We start from the raw sequence: 16595 nt of genomic DNA, 5'->3' as shown, positions 1-16595 counted from the left end.
GTTCTTACTGTCTTGAGACCCTTGATCTGCCTGAATCTTGCTTCTGTCACATCTCCAGAATCACATATATCATATAATATCTCCAGTCAGACTAATCCTCCTGTTTTTGACTCTACATTTAACCTCCTCTTTCTCACTGAAAACTAAGGCAAGGTATATATTTATACTTGGGCCACACCTAGATTATTATCTAGCACATCCTTTCTTCACGGAGGCTCTACTTTTTCCATCATGATATAAATTATATATAGTCCTGTAAATACATCATACATAATATATCCTACTATATACTACCATATAGTATATTGTGTTCATTATATAGCATATATATTATTATATATAATAATATATGCAATAACTATATTATACTATTATAACTATATATAATATAGTTATAGGGATGAAAAAACATGGCTAGTTTCCTACTTTTACATCTTTCCTGAAGTTGGAAAAAATTATTCTGAATACATGATCAGTAGAAAGTTACATTATAACTATTGCACTTGATTTGCCTACCCAAGTGGTGAGTTTTCTGTGACAGTCACTCCTATGAAACTTGCAGGATGGGCATGTGATTTTGCAAGGAAACTTTAATATTTAAATGCAACACCAAGCTCAGAAAGGCTTTTCCATGCCTTTACTCACTCAGATGGCAGGATCCACAGATGGGGGATCAGTTAACAGTGATATGAAATTGAGAATAGCTCTGTTAACCTTTACTATGTGCCATATGCCTTGAAGTCAATAGAGTTATTTCAGTTTTACACCACCATACACTGCAGTAAGAGTCTCGCATCATTTTTCTCACTCATAGCTGGTGATAACTGTATTTTTAAAAATTCATATCTTCATCTTATTCATGGAGGAAATATCTTAAGGTGCCATTTAGTTTTGACATCCATGCTAATGTTCTTAGACTCAGGCCTGGCTTTGTGCCATATGCTCATAGTGCTTAGCCCTCTATTGAATTCCACCTACTTTTTTATTCAGAAATGCCTTTTCTTGTCTCTCAAGAGAGATCACTATGCATAGTTCAAGATCTTTAACCACTTTTAGTGGAGAAAAGTGAACAGGAGGACAAAATCCTTTTCTTTGTGGCCACACTATGGAACCAGGTTGTTTACAGATCTACGAAGAGGGGCAGTCCTGGAGCCAGGGATGCTTCACTGGCCATGTCTGTGCTGCAGTCAGAGGTGTGACAGCTACTGCTCTCCTGGAGCTCAGCAGCTGGGAACTCAGTTTGGGCTGCAAAGCTCATCTCTGACATGCCATCAGAAACTGGGCAGTAAATGAGCTCAGTACTGCTAGTGGTACCTAAGCTAGGCAGGCATGCTTAGGTGTAAGGCAAATAACGGGATTACCAAGTACCCTAGGCAAGACAGAAGAAAATGCATCCAATTCCTCTCTCTTTAAAGAACATTCACAACCATGCTAATGCTTAATGCTACATTTTACTACATTCATATAAACATCAAAACATTGTTAAATTGCAACAAAATGGAATTCTACTTACAAAAACTTTTACTGTGGAAAAATCAATCTTGTCAGTTCCTTCCCTTTTGAATTTGCACAATATGGTGCTGCGGTCAGGTTTTTCGGTAATATTTTGGACACTGAACCATATCTTTTTGGTTTGTGCACCACTCATGTAAGAGAGATAGACCTCTACCTCAGTTTTGGAAATATTCAAGTTGTCATTTTCTTTCTAGAGGAAAAAATTTGAAGTTAGAAAACAGTCACTCAGTATGGTAACATGTAAAATGATCCCTAGTAACTATTTTAAATAAGGAAGTATATTTTTTTATACTTACATACATTTTATACTTACATATATTTTTAATTCAAGATCAGGATCCAGTTCAGTGTGCAGCTGGTAGTTAATGAACATTGGGTCAGGGTGGTAGTGTAACTTGACACACGGTATAAAGGTAGTTTCTACTTTTAACATCATATCAACAACTTTTCCCTCTTTTGCATGGCTCAGACTTGGCGTTAAGTAATTATATTCAGATTCATTTCCAGGAAACCTAGAGACCTTAAAAAGCAATAGCAAAGCTGTAACCTTCATTAAGTACTCAACAGTAGGTACAATTATAAACAGAGGCACTCAAAATCTTTTTATAGTCTTCCTGACTTCACACAGATATCTGTTAAACCACCTCTCTGGGATCAGGGCTCCACGCAGAGTACCTGGAAAGTTTCTGTTAAGCTTGTGTCTGCCTTTAAGCATAGTTATCACGCTCTCTGCGAGCTGCTTTAAGGCTGATTGAACGTTGCTAAGGCAGATATTTCCTGCCGTGAGAGGAGAGCACAATGAATAACCCTCGTGAGCGGAGAGCACAATGAATAATGCTCGGAGGCTCTCCTTTGTTCCCCGAAATGCAGGTCATGTGAGATGAGCAGGATGAGCTCCCCAACACCCCCGGCACAGGCTGTCCCCACTCCAGCTCCTGTTAGAGGGAGTGTGTTACAGTTGCCCCACGGTGACTCCCCGGGGCAGTGCTGCTGTTGTCCGGACTCCGTGCTACAAGCCCAGGAGGCAACGGGCTGCCCACCCGCTCTCAGCCTCACAGAAAGGGTTTAGTCCCAGCATCAAAGCCCGACCTTTTTGAGGCACTGGCAGTATTTGGGCTCTCAGCACAAAATAAGAGAGAAGTACAGCGACATGGGGAGAACTGGCACGCTGAGATCATATGTGCTCAACAGTAGGGAAAACACCTCCTCAGGGCACCACCCTCTCCTCCAGTGGACACACATCTGGAGGGGGGACTCAGAGAGGACAGCTTAGGAAAGAAGTCCCCAGAGCACCAAAAAAAGACACAGGGCATCATGCAGAAGAGCAGCTTATGTTTATCCATGATTCTGTACCACTGAGTGTATGGGCAACTGTAATCCTACAAAGAAGTGGCCATATTTATTTCAGTAGGAAGACTGATGTTAAGCACGTGTGCAAGTGTTTGAAAAATACTAAGATCTTCCTGAAACCTTAGGAACAAAAACTGTTCCCTTAAGACATCTGTATTTGTTATTGTGAAGGAGATTATGACTTACGGTGAGGTTTGGTCTCTGGTCATCTGAAATAATCACACTGTCCACCACATTAAAATTTCTACCAGATGTGGTTATTCTGCGACCACCACTATTAAACAAAAACAAAAAATCAAATAAAAGAGGTTAACATCACGCCTTTTCTAGCAGATAAATCCTACATTAAGGTTTTAGTCACAAATAGACTAATCACATACATTTTGTTTTGGTAGCAGCCAATAAAATAAAGTCAAACTTCAGGACAAGATAATTTGCATGCTGGCCTCTCCCATTGTACAAAGCTATTCTGAAGGTACTTGAGCTATACATCGTACTTCCATTCATTCTTCCTAATGTCATGCTAAATCTTGTTTGCTAACACAAAATCAAATGATCTGATAGCATGCACGTGCTATACTCCTTTTCAGGGACTCTCCAACCTTTTTTATATTCAGCCAGCCTAAGAACTAGACTGTGAGTTAATATTCTAAAGAATGTCACGGTATTTCATTGTCTCAGAGCAGCTCTGGGTGTGCTCAGTTCTTGTTTTCTTCTGGACACACTGATGGTGCCAGACGCCTCACAGGGAACATCTCTGGCAGAATTCAGACCATCTGTCTCAGAACACACAATGGTGCTCGTGTCTGAGGGCTCTGGCTCACACTCTCTAGTAAACATACTTGGAATGGTTTAAGGTATTATTAATTTCCAGCTGCCTGCACTACCCCTCACCTAGAGGTGAGGGAATGTGTCCTAGCTGCTCAGCCGCTGCAGCTGACAGTCCAACGTATTATCACGAATTGACACTTGCCAGTGCTTTAAGCCAAGATATCAGATTGAGAACTTGAAAGTGGGTAAAAATCCCTTCTGCTGCTCTGCTGTGCAGGCAGAGGGACAGGTGGAAAGCTGTGGCCGAGAATATCTTAAACCACTCTATAAGTTTCACCACAACTCTTCTGCCAGAGTCATAAGTCTCCTGTAGAACATAGCAGAAGTCTGAATATGGCTCTTTTGGTTTTATGGAACCAGGTCCTAAAATAAGTCTGTGCATATCGTTGTAGTGATGATTATTTTCATTTTATTTTCAATTTGCTGACCCTTCATAGTGTGTAGGAGGTAAACGATATATTTACAGTTATCCAAAATAAACGACGGAAGGAATAATCAGAGTTTAAATTGATGTGTGCTACCCAGATTTCGGATTTAATACCAAAAGACTATTTTTTACTTCTACTAAGGAGATCTCCTTCAGGGAAAGAAAAGGAATTTGAACAGAAATACTAAATTCCTCTTGTAGCTATCGTGACCTTCTCTGTATATTACATGCTAAGCCAGTTCACTGGGGTAAATTCATCCTCCACAACAGGTTACTGCAAGTTCAAACTATGGTCTATTATCTCAGGCTCTCTACAGCGCAGATGAGCACAGTGGCCTGTCCAGAATTAGTGCAGTCACCCAAGTTTATGTCAGCTGCAGTCTGATCAAGAAAGCAGAGTCACATGAGCTCAGTGGAACTACATTTCACTAAATACAAAGAAGTGTAGGAAGACAAGTTTTACCTGATCCAGGAGGTATTTGGTGTGATTCCAAAACATGATGGCAGTGAAACATAATGCAGCGTCACTGGTGGTGAACATTTTCTCCCATCAGCCTGTATGCATATGCTTTTGGCCTCTTTGCGTGTTGGTGGGAGAGCAAATGTCATTTGTGTATCATTTAGTACGTTTCTGACTTGAATGCTGAAAGAGGAAGAAAGCAGTCACAGACGCTGAATCACAAATGCCTCTCATTTGGTGTTACTACATGAAGCCTATAACCTAAAGCAAAGGACAAGGGCAGAAGAAAAATGAATCTCTCTTTGAGCAGCCAGATGGAGGTGGAAAGAGAGAGCAAGGAGCTGAAAACAAAAAGTAGGGCGTCTTTTGAATGAAGTTGCTATGTGTCACAATAACTGCACAAGAGTGAACGGATATTGCTTTTATGGCTTTGGGATAAGGCTATGTAATCTGATGTGTGATTTCACTCTTTATTGTGTACTTCTCTGTGCTACCAACACGGTTTGTTAGCTCTTCAGGAACGAGTCTTCTGTTTCCCTTTTGCTCTTTATTTCTTCCTTCCTTCTTTTTTTCCTCTCCTCTTTTTGTTTTTGTTACGGTCCCCAGGAAAATCATAGCTGAAGTAAAAATGGAACTGCATCATATGAATATTTTTCAAGTGTTAGCTATACAAAGTGTGCTTGGCAACCACAGGCAGCCATGGAAGCTGCACCTGAAAATGACTGATTCAGAGTAAGACAGCCTAGTTGTCTAGGGGGTTACACTGCACAATCATCAACAGAGAAAAGCACAAGCTGTTGCATGAGAGATTCCCCTTCCTGCCATGCTGTCTGAGCTTTCACAAGCAGAATCCTAGAGTATTTGGGAGATGTTTTGAGGCAGAGGGAAGCCAAATAATAGCTGAGGCTCTCCTGTGACTTAACTTCTCTTTGCCTGCTGCAAGGTCTAGATGGCCAAGAGACCCAGAACTGTCCTAAATATTACTGAGAGATGAATTAGCTGGGGCAAGACCACAATCCAAAGGTTCACAGACTGCCCACCTAGCCATTCCATCCCTTGTATAGTACCCAAACACCACCACCTTTGGGAATTTAAAGTGGAGGTGTAACTGAAGCAGGAGTGCAGAGCACCACTCTCTGCTAAGGAGAGGTCCATGAGAATGGCTCACACAACTGCATAGCTAGAGAAAAATCTGGGTCTGGATACACGTAATTTTCACTATGCAAAGCAAAAAATATTTTTCAGAGCTGTGTTAACTCACATTTCTGGTTTACAGCCACTGATCCCAGTCAGTATCAGTTTTATGCCTGATGCACGTGTAAAGTTTTCTCCTTTGACTGTTAATTCACTTTTGCCTAATGTAGAAATCCACAAAGGCTCAATGGAATGAATGTTGATATGCTATTAGAAAACAAAGCAAAACAAAATCTGGTTATAAAAAGGCTAGGCTGTTAAGTGACAGCAACAAAAACAACCACTACTCAGAAACGCAGATTTGATGGCACTTGAATACACTTTTTAATTAATTTCCCATCTTGCTAAGTTTGAATCTGATCCTGGGAAGTCTTGGCAACCACAAATTCTTTACAGTCCAACTGTTTTTACCTACATAATTTATATTTCAATTTATCTGATAACAAAGTTGCTAAAAGGAAGTGCGATCTGACATACTGGAACACATGTATCACAAAAACCCAACTTGAAATGATAAATTTTGTGTGACCCTTGAGGGACTACAACAACACACCAGGAGACAAAACTCATGGTGCTATCACTGTGAGAGATCAGAAAAACAAATGAAGGCATCCCTCGTGACCTGAGAAGGGGAAGCAGGGTCAAACTCTAGAATGAAAAGTCAAGAAAGAGCCCAGAATTGGAAAAGACTTGTCAGTAAAGCTAAGTCATATGTAGAGCTAAAGGTACAACACAATTGCAGGGGTCTTTTGGTATCACATTTTGATGCAAAGATGTTAACAAATCTATCTTCCAGCATTTAAAAATAGTGCCAGTTTGTTCTGATGATGTCAGTCTTACAGAAATGTGGCCAATTTTTAAACTTTGCTTTTCTTCGCAAATCTTTTTATTTACTTATTCTTTTACTAACACTACTGGGCAAGAATAGAGACTTTTTACCTAGCTTATTTACTTGAAGCACTGGACAGCATCTCATGTTTAATCAGTTTTGTTGCTTCCCCAGTTTATCTTACAGATTTATACGGTCAGTTTCCTCCCTTTGCATCTTTTAGACAACAATAGAAAAGTGAAAACATCCAAAAAACCAGGAAAATAGGCATGCGAAACCAAAAATTGTTTGGGACCTTCTCAGGCAAATGACTTCTAACTTGGTTTTAGACTGCCTAGAAAAGTAGTCTAAAATAAGCTTTTAGAGTTTTGCAATTATCCTATCCTGACTTCTGCTGAGTTCACTTGTGGACACGTCCATGGGTACGTTCAGCCTTCCCTCTTTGTAAGGCCGGCTCATAACCCGCTGACCCTGATACTGAGAACAGAGCTGGTGCAGAACCTATATGCCAACTAGGAAAGTCCCTGCAACAGGGTTTTTCTCCCTACTAATCTTGTTATGTCTTTTTATCCGAGCACCATCACGACTTTGGGCTCAAAGCCAGGTGAGCACCTGGGTCACAGAACCCAGTTCTCTGCAAATCTGCCTGGTACAGAAAGATCCCTGGCATGTTTTCCCCACATGCTACCACCACCCACAGAACACTTCCCAGCGCTCCAGAATAAACGCGGACCCGTCACAACTGACCAAATGCCACAACTTGTGCCTCAGGAAAGAGTAGGAGAGTACAAAAGCCGGGGCCAGAAGCCCTGTAAAAACAAGGAATTTGTTGAAGAAATTCCTTTGCTCCAAGATGATTTCTGGATACAAATAATGGAGGATCAAAGCAAATCCTTGCCAAACCGCCTGAAGAGGAAAATTTGCTCCCACTCTGATCTAGGGATCAGCTTAACCCTTAGCATGCGAGGAGGACAAATGAAGCAGAAACCTGAGCGTTTAAAGCCTGTGAAGCACCAGTGCTTTACCCCACCTACATCCTGTCTTTGCCTGCGCCCAGTCCCCAGTGCACCAGAAGAAAGCATTCTCAGACAAACCCAGAAACCAGGAGTACAAAATTGCTTCTGGGCTCTCACAAGTAACTAGCAGGAATCCTCAAGCACAGGATTAACACAACATAAATAAATACAGCACAAGCCTGCAGAGATCCCCCAGGGCTACATCAAGAAAATGAGTACCAGAGACAGAAACATAAGGCGTCCTATGTCCAGGGATGTTGTAGGCCAATGCGGTGCTTCAGGACTCAGGCTAGTCTCTCTGCAAGGTGCTGCACACCACAATGTGCCTGTGCCGGCTAGCACTGGTCCGTGAGGGCTAACAGCGGTGCTGTACTGTGCTAGGGGAACATGCCTTCCTGCACAGTACCTACAGCAGAGCTTGCTCTCCTCGAAGAGCCAAGAGCTGCCTTGCACCGAGGCACACCCAAGGCGGTCGTAGGGTGCAGCCCAATTAGGCATCTGAAGAGTAGGCTCCCTCTGCCCTCTTCTGAGCACCAGGACTTCTAGGCCTTGGGGAAAACTAGACTTCCCCAAACTTCAGCTAACAGCCAGCACTTAAGCAAGGAAAGAGAAGTTTCGGGAGATGAAAAAATGGTACAGTTATAGAGAACACAGCCTGCTTCATTCCTTTTTTTATGCTAAGTAGAAATGGTGGTAGAAATGGTTTGGTCTTGAAGCTTCCCCCTGGAATTAGGCCTTCCCTGTGGCTACATGACACCAACTTCTCTGCTGAATTCTGTCTCAGACTCTTGGTTTTAGTGCAGATATTCACAGGTCTGAGCCACACTAGCCTGAGGCACTTGAGTGCCTGTTTCCTGACTTGACTGTGGCTGTCAGCAGCACTTACATTTCTCAGCAACAAAGAAACTGTGAATCCCATCTCCGAACGCAGGAGAAACAAAGCTTCTGCAAGGGCTAGCTGGGGCCTGCGGGGCTCATTTCCCTAGCAAAAGAGTGCCACTGACCTTTCAGCTTCTGCACGCAAAGCCCTGCCTGGCAGGGAGAGAGATTCCCAGCAATAAGAAGCAAAAGACAGAAAAGAGGCAGAAAGATATCAGCAGTTGTGAGGCATGCACACAGGATGGTGATGAAAGCAACATAAACACATAGAGAGGTATACATAAAGCGTGCTCGAGGTCCTCAGGTAAAGTAAATCAGCATGACCCTGTCAGCTTCAATAGAGCTACACGTTTCTGAGATCTAGCCCTCTGTCCTCTGGCCAGTGAAACACTTCCCGGGGCTGTGTAAACAGTGACACCCTTAGAGGTGCAGTTAGCAGGGCTGCAGGTCACAGTGAGGCATTTGGCAGGAGTCCAGTCTCTGCAGCCTCTGCCACCTTGGGCAGCTCATCCCCATTCCTGCACAACTCCTCCTCTCGCGCTGGCACAAGACTCTGAGGCTACAGGGCGAGCTGGACCTTGCAACTGACCCATATGAAAAATTAACCTACCAAACGGAAACATTCATTTCCAGCCCAATTAGCTCCCCACTCTAGCTCACACACAACCACCCAAACTGCTGTCCTCGTGCAAGTGGGAGGAAGGTGCATGTGTAGGAGCTAGCAGCTGGAGTCAGGAAGGAGGGCTGGGACTGCCAGTAAAGAAAAGTACATTAAACTAAATTAAAATAAACGCTTGGCAGGGGCTATGTGAAAACACAAATCCTCTTTTTCAGCCCTCCAATACGTTCCCCTTAAAGCATGAGCAGTAAAAGGAGAGCAGGATTTCAAATGCAATTTTAAGTCTTCTGAATGTATTAATCACTTCTAAATAAACATCTGCCTTTGGACTGCCTCTACAGCTTTCACAGCCTTGTCCATCACTCTCTCTCCAAGATAAAGCGTGTGGAAGAAAGCCACCTCCCAGGCAATTCCAACTGTTTACCAATGTCAAATTAATGCACTTGGAAGCAGAATAAAGAATTTCCTCTGTTCTTTCATCAGCAGTAATGCTTTATATGCAGACCAAGTCCATAATATCAATATTCAGAAGCAAAAAATATTACAATCCCACTTGTCTCTGTGCAAAACAAAATGGATTTTGTAATTCTTTTAAGAAACCTCAGTTGAACAGCTGGATTTAAGAGGTAATTCTCCTGTTCACAGGTAAAAGTTTGGGTAGTTCTAATGAGACATTTAGAGATAGGAACACAGTGTCTATTTATACCAACCATGCTATCACTCATAGAAAGGCAGAAACCAAGAAGTGTAGGCAGCAAATCTCTATGTACTTGCTCATCAGTCAAATTCCTCTTCACTACTCATTTCTCTCCTAACACCTGCATGTCATAAGCAACCACTGATGACAAGATTGCTCAGCTTTATGAAAAAAGAAAAGCATTTTGGCACCATAAAGAATGAAGGGATAACCTCGTGGTTAAAGGACTGTCCTGGGAGGCAAGAGGGCCGAGTTCATACACTGTCTGATTTCAGTAGAAAGCTTAAGGACTAGGTTTACAAGGGTACTTTGGCACCAGTGACACTCCTTCCTTCCCAGTGACCCAGCTTGAACAGGCGAGATGGAGAGCAGCTCCACCACCAGTTTTGTCTGAAGCCTGGAAGCAAGAAAAACTTTTCTGGAAGCAGGAGCCAAGGATTTCCTAACACTCAGGGATTCCAGTTCCCGGATGCATCCTCTAGCCACTTGTCTGCTACGCAGAAAGTGGGTGGCACATCCTCCCCTTCCTTCTGTTCCCCTGGCAGCCTTTTTTTTTTTTTTTTTTTAAAAGATAAACTGATCCGGCTGCTTAAAATGAGAAGGAGATTTGCAGCTCTGAAACCTAGTTTCACAGAGCTGTCTGTGATAGCAGCCCTCAAACAGGCATTTAAGTCCTGGTAAGAGACTAAGTCAGAGATGTTCTCCTTAAATACAGCACACATGGACTCTGGCATTTAAGGCAATATTGTAAATACTGCACTTAGAGGTAGGCACTTGACCTTTACAGTGCTTACTGCCACAATGTCTGGATCTGAAACTCAAATCTTTGTTTGTGCCTTTAAGCAATAAAATAAGAAAAAGTAGTACTAATTAAAGTTCTGCACTACCTTTCTATATAACTGTCTGCTTCCTCATCTTTACCTCTACTCTTTCTGCAAGAGTACATTCCCTTTACATGAATTTCTCCCGCAGCCCACAGTATCTTAATAATGTCTATCTCAAAATGCTAACTAACCTCTGATTTCTGTGCAGTGGTCTTCCCCTTGGAAGCAGCAGTGGCTTCTGCATTACAACTATCCTAAAAAAAAATAAATAAATAAAAATAATCAGTATATCTCCATGTCAGGACAAGGAAGAGACATATTGCTGCTCAGATGTAAAAAATACAAGGAAAAAGAACCACAGGAGATTCCAGTCCTCCCCACCAAACTTCACCTGGCAGGCAGTGGCAGGAGAGACACGCTTCCTTTTACAGCTGGCACACTCACCCTTGTGTATACATCGTGAGCAGCTGGCAACATAGAAAACAGAATTTTTGTAAGACACAGGGACTCAATCTAGATTCAGCCATGAACGTGAAATTTAAGTGACAAAAAAAGCACAGACCCGAGAGAACAATCTGGCAAACATATAATGAAATGTGTAAAACACATACACTGTGTTTACTCTCCAAACCTATTGTTCTGTTCTGCTTATTCTGAGGACAAATTTAGTATGAAATATAATTTATGCTGTGAGTCATAAATTTATGAAAAGCACGAAGCAGACAGAATACTCTGTGTTTCATTTTGCTGTGGTTTTCTAGCAAGTGGCCAGATCATATTTTTTATCCAGAGAAGGGCAGAAAAAATCATCACTGACTCTTTCACAGCTTTCCTGAACTTCTGTTCTGCATCCGTAGCGTTTACAAGTATTGCAAGCTTCCTACTGCTTCCCCCACCACAAAAATATATGCCAGTTGGAGACAAGTTTGTCCCTATCTTGCTTTGTAATACATCAGTCAGTAGGAAGGGCTGACAGCAGCAAAACCCCCCTCTGCACCTGCTGACAAGTACTGTGCTTTAGAGAAAGACAGTTCCTTCCCTGTGTTGCTCCAGGGCCAGGGAAGTGATATGCCAATTCTCAAAAAGCCGGAGCTCAGTTTCTTCCCAGGTGCCTATGAATTAGCCTCTATATATAGGGAAGAGCTGAGCTCTGAAAGGGAGCGCTGTAGTTACCTAGAGAGTACGTTAGCCAGACCTTTCTAAGGTCTTACAACTGTGTATCATAAAGGGTTATTCAGTATACTGGGCACAAACTCTATCTACTGAGAGCTCGGAACAAAGACTATGGTTCTGAAGAATAATTTGTATAGAACTGCAGGTATTCATTATTACATTCATTATTACTGTCAGCAGATTAGATGTTACTTCCTGTTTTAACTGTACTCACAGTACCTGCATCTCACATTTAAATGGCATCCCGATCGATTAAAAAACAACTCCAAAAGGTGACTTTTACAGAACCTCTTGACTTTTTCAGTTGACTGAAACTCCTCTGATTCCAATTTTATCCTGAGCTAGTAATAGGTGGCCCTCCTTTCTCACACAGACAAAATGGATTTTAGTATCATTGTGCTGCCCTTCATTATCTTATCAGGTACTTGTCCTAAGTGACCTGCATTGTAATAACTCTCCTATAGCTGCCAAGGTCCTGATACACCAAAGAAGCATCACATGCAAGTAGCTTTCTAAGAACAAAGAAAAAGAGGAGAAATGGGCCCACAAAAGTGTTTTCGCTATCTCTAGTGAAATGTATTTCCTTTCATAAAAACCCAGCAAACATACTTCAGCCCGCCTCCCCGCACACACACACAAACCCCTCGATGCTCTTCAATAAGAAAGAGTTCTTACTTTTTCAACTGAAATGTTTGTGTGATGTTCCAAGAGCTTGAGGACAGCGATGCTTCGAGAACTAGACAATCTGGAAAAATGTGACTGTTAAGACATATGCTGGATATTACAAGAGATTACTGTAAAAAAGTAACTGACTTGCAGTCTCATGTGCCTTCAGCTGTTCTCTACCTGGTAGGCACTTCCTTCTTCTCTCACGCACACATTCACTCACACTTTTGACTGACAAAAATAACTAGATTTTGTCCTTCAACAGCACCTTTCAGCACCTTATTCAAAGACTTTACGCATACTCATTAATTGACCTTGATGTCATCTCTGTATGACATAGAGAAGTAACGATACTGTCAGGATACAGATGAGGAAATGCAACCATGAAGCAGGGATATAAAAATCACCCCCCAAGAGCACATAGCACACCTGTGGCACAGGCAGATCCTGAATTCAAGCCTTCTAAGGCAACAGACTGTTGTAATGCAAGAGATCCCAATATATCGTACTTCTCTCTTTTTGTCTCACTTGGTTTCAGAGCCGTCTTTTGTAATCTATGCAGTAGCAATTTTCATCCTATTTAAATCTTTTATGATTGCATGAGTCAATTTGCCATTATTTCAGCTCGTAATTACTGTCCCGACAATTCGCTGGCAGCTGTGGAATGAAAGAGTATCTTCTCCCATGAGCAGAATACCACATCGAAGAGCAGAGTCAGATACACCACTTAAACCATGGTCCCTTTCATTTGCGTGCCTGCAGATGTGTATGTCTGCAAAACGAGTGACTGTCTGAGATCAAATGAAACCCACGTGTGCAGAGTCTTCTGGCTTCTCTATGCTAAGAAGCAGATGGCTTCTTAATATGTGAAAGCTACGCATTTAAGGTACACCTACTTTGCAAAGGTACAGAAAGCTTGTCTTTATCACAGGTCGGCTTGTCCAGATAAGAACCAGCTTTGGCTACACCTAAGCTGTTAAATCAGAAGAACCACCCGGCTCCACATGTCAGGATGGCACCCAGGTGCTCACTGCAAAGGTCACCTGCACTGCTGTTTAGAAACAGCTCTGGGACTGTTCATGCGCTTAAACACCTTCCTAAATGGAAGACACAGAGTCTGATTTGCAAAGGTATTTTAATGCTTGAAGATCTAGATGAGCACATGAGATATTCTGAAGTCCCTCGCTAAGCACCTCTTTGCATCTCTAAAAATGTACATATATATCTGTGGAAATCTGACATGTTGGACGTAAAACTGCCTAAATCGTTTGTCTAAGTCATTATATGAGAAGGGTCTCAAGCCACCAGCTACGGAAAAATGGTATTTTACTAAGAGTAATACGTAAAAGAAAGGAATTAATCTGCTTCTGGTAAAGCTTATCTTCTCTTTCAAGAGAAGAAATACTTTAGAAACAACATTATCAAATATGGTTTGTTGGTTTTGTCTCTGCTGAAATTCATGAAAAAAAAAAAAAACTATTTTCTATATGGCTGCAGCTGAACTTTCAAAATGCACCAGACTGCACTGAAGAGTAGGTATTTTCAAAACTTTTTTTTCCAGGAGTAATTCCTCAATGAGTTTTGCAAGTGCATGTTCTGATGAGACCGAAGAGTCACTTTATATGAGGTACTATATACGGCCAATATGACTTCCACATCTATAATTATATTATCCACTAATATGTCTCAGCTCATAGGAGCATGTGAATGGCAGTAATGACACAAAGGCAGGGCGAGCAAGCCTCCACTACACTACGCTCAGAAGACTGGCTAATGGAGAAAGTCCCAGTCGGAGGAGACAGAGAACCAATGACAATGAACTCCACAATTATAAGAAAGCATGGCTTATGGGACTTGGTCAATAAGGGGCATTTTTTACTTCTCTAATGTATTCGTATTCTTAAGAGGCCATTAATAAGTGCTCACTAAAGACAGTTTAATAGACTAGAATACTCGTGTGTTCTATGAGTATCCTAATACTCGTGACACCCTAGCTGTCACCTATTAAGCACAATGGCTTTTCTTCTTGATTTTCAAATCAGTATTAAGACAGGCACTTGATACACAAAAAATACATGATATGCATTATGATATGCAAAGTCCATAGGATGAGCTCCTGAGATCCCAACGTTGCAAGGAACCTGCCTTAGGGGCAAGGATCCCCTAGAGAGCTCTTTGCAGCTCTGCAGCCTACCAAAATCCAGGACATTGTAAGTTCTTGTTAACATTTCATTCCTCTTTCTACACAAAGTTATTGTAAGAGATCAGATTTATGCAAAATGTTACATACGTTTTGGGCTACATTATCCAGGAAAAGATGAAGGCACACACGTATCTAAATTTTCTGTTTTCTATTTCTATTTCCTAGTTTGCTATCTTTATCCTCTGGTTTAGATTTAAGCTCTCTTCTGTGTTCTAACATAAAAAAGTGTGCAAATTCAAACTGTATTAAAAGAGTTTTGTGCTTCTATTCAGACCCCGGAAGCAATGCAAGAAGGATTTTTTCCTTCTATTAATCAAATAACACTCTGTTGTGAAGGTTTATCATCTGAACTTTGAGATCAAAGCCTAGAGAACAGCTCAAAATTTCCAAAAGTCTAGATATTTAGTAATTCACCACCTCATTCTAAGACCTACAATAACCCCAAAAATGCACAAAAGTGATCATGCAATCCATGTGTCCAACACAAATTTCTCAGGTCTGTAATTCTGAGAGCTCACTCCTGGTGAACAAACTAGTGTAAGAATTATTGCATAACAATTCAACCATAATTTGGAAATATAAATCAAGTCAAACACATAAAGATAAACTAGCCGTATTAGTCCTGAAGCACGTGTTTTTCTGCTTATCTATAGATGGTAATCTCTGTATGGGAAAACCACTTTCTGACAAGTGTCTGAAGCAGGTTGAAACAGTTAACTGAGTGTGAAGATTATTTATTGTACAGACATTCGTAGTCAAATTCTCCTCTTATTTATGCTGGTACAGCTTCCTGCAAAAACAAGTTCTGTTTGCAGATGAGAGAAGGGCTAAGATGAGTTAATTTTCCCAGGCAGAGCACTGAACAGCACTGCTTCCATGACTCCATCCAGCTTGCTCGTACTTGCAGCTACCTTAAGTTTCCTTGCCTAGCTGGTAGCTGCACCATGTAGACACACTCCTAAAAAGACGGAACTGCTATAAGCCGAACTAAGGAATCTGCTTCTAGCTACGAATGTTAAAATATTGTATTTCTTCTAGAGAGGACCCTACAGTAAAAAAACATTAATTATCCAGAATAGGGTAAATACACTCAAATCACTTGCCAGAACAGGAATAATTGTTTTTAATGTCATTTAATAAACAGTATTACCTACACTTACACTCATTAGGCCTGTGTTTATGCTCAGTTCTCCTCAGCAATAAAGGACAATGAATAAGTATCAAATAAATGGAATATTAAAGCATACCATTATCAGTTATCACTGGTGTAGTTAGATTGCAGAAACAGGATGAGTTTTTCAGCATTATATTTTCATAAATTATTTCAATAGGTTTTATAATTTTCACCATACAAGAAGTAAGGATTTTACTTATACTTGCAGCCACAGTAACCTATAAAAACACAAAAAAATAACAGATTTCTTGTGATACTTGTTAAGCTGTCATCTTGTCCTTATAGAAAACTTCAAACTCAAACTATGGAAAACACAAAAGAAAATCTTCATGGCAGAGCAGACAATTTACTAAGTAACCTCTCTAAGGAAAAGGCCTCTCCCAACTGGAGAAGTAATACAAAAAGAGTGCTGAAAGGAACATATTGCTTACTTACTGAAATTAAATGGATCTGCAAAATATGTGAGGGGAACAATTTGGAACACTTTGGAATTTCAAACTAGAATTTTGCTGTAACAGTGTTATATGCTGTCCCTTAAAAATATTTGATCAAGAACGCACAAATCATCACAGAAAGCTTACTTTTGCATCAATATCCAAAATGCACTTAATTAGGAAACAGAATTTGTCTTATAATGAATTATCCTCTGTTCTGACAGACAGTGCTTTACAAATACGAGCACATTAGTGCATTCAATCAGGAAGCCAGAGACAACAGCATGCAAATTAAGTGGCCAGT

The 16595-nt window shown here is 41.1% G+C and overlaps 1 protein-coding gene across 2 annotated transcripts in view; it reads right to left on the bottom strand.

The window, feature by feature from the left end:
* The window catches only part of PLXNC1 (plexin C1), a 69815-nt gene that overhangs the window by 31024 nt on the left and 22196 nt on the right, over positions 1–16595 (bottom strand). For both annotated transcript variants that reach the window (XR_011140092.1, XM_068937366.1), the window contains exons 6-14: positions 15931–16075; positions 12490–12559; positions 11033–11108; positions 10833–10895; positions 5845–5984; positions 4587–4766; positions 3052–3139; positions 1829–2035; positions 1514–1705 (exon numbers count right to left, since the gene is read on the bottom strand). Coding sequence is in view for 1 of the 2 variants with exons in the window: in XM_068937366.1 (XP_068793467.1) it covers positions 1514–1705; positions 1829–2035; positions 3052–3139; positions 4587–4766; positions 5845–5984; positions 10833–10895; positions 11033–11108; positions 12490–12559; positions 15931–16075 (1161 nt within the window). In the remaining variant the exon portion in view is untranslated. The remainder of the gene's footprint in view (positions 1–1513; positions 1706–1828; positions 2036–3051; positions 3140–4586; positions 4767–5844; positions 5985–10832; positions 10896–11032; positions 11109–12489; positions 12560–15930; positions 16076–16595) is intronic.

This window comes from Struthio camelus, chromosome 1, assembly GCF_040807025.1.
Source record: "Struthio camelus isolate bStrCam1 chromosome 1, bStrCam1.hap1, whole genome shotgun sequence".
NCBI lineage: Eukaryota > Metazoa > Chordata > Aves > Struthioniformes > Struthionidae > Struthio > Struthio camelus.
Note: the sequence above shows the minus strand (reverse complement) of the source record. Positions and strands in the feature narration are given on the sequence as shown.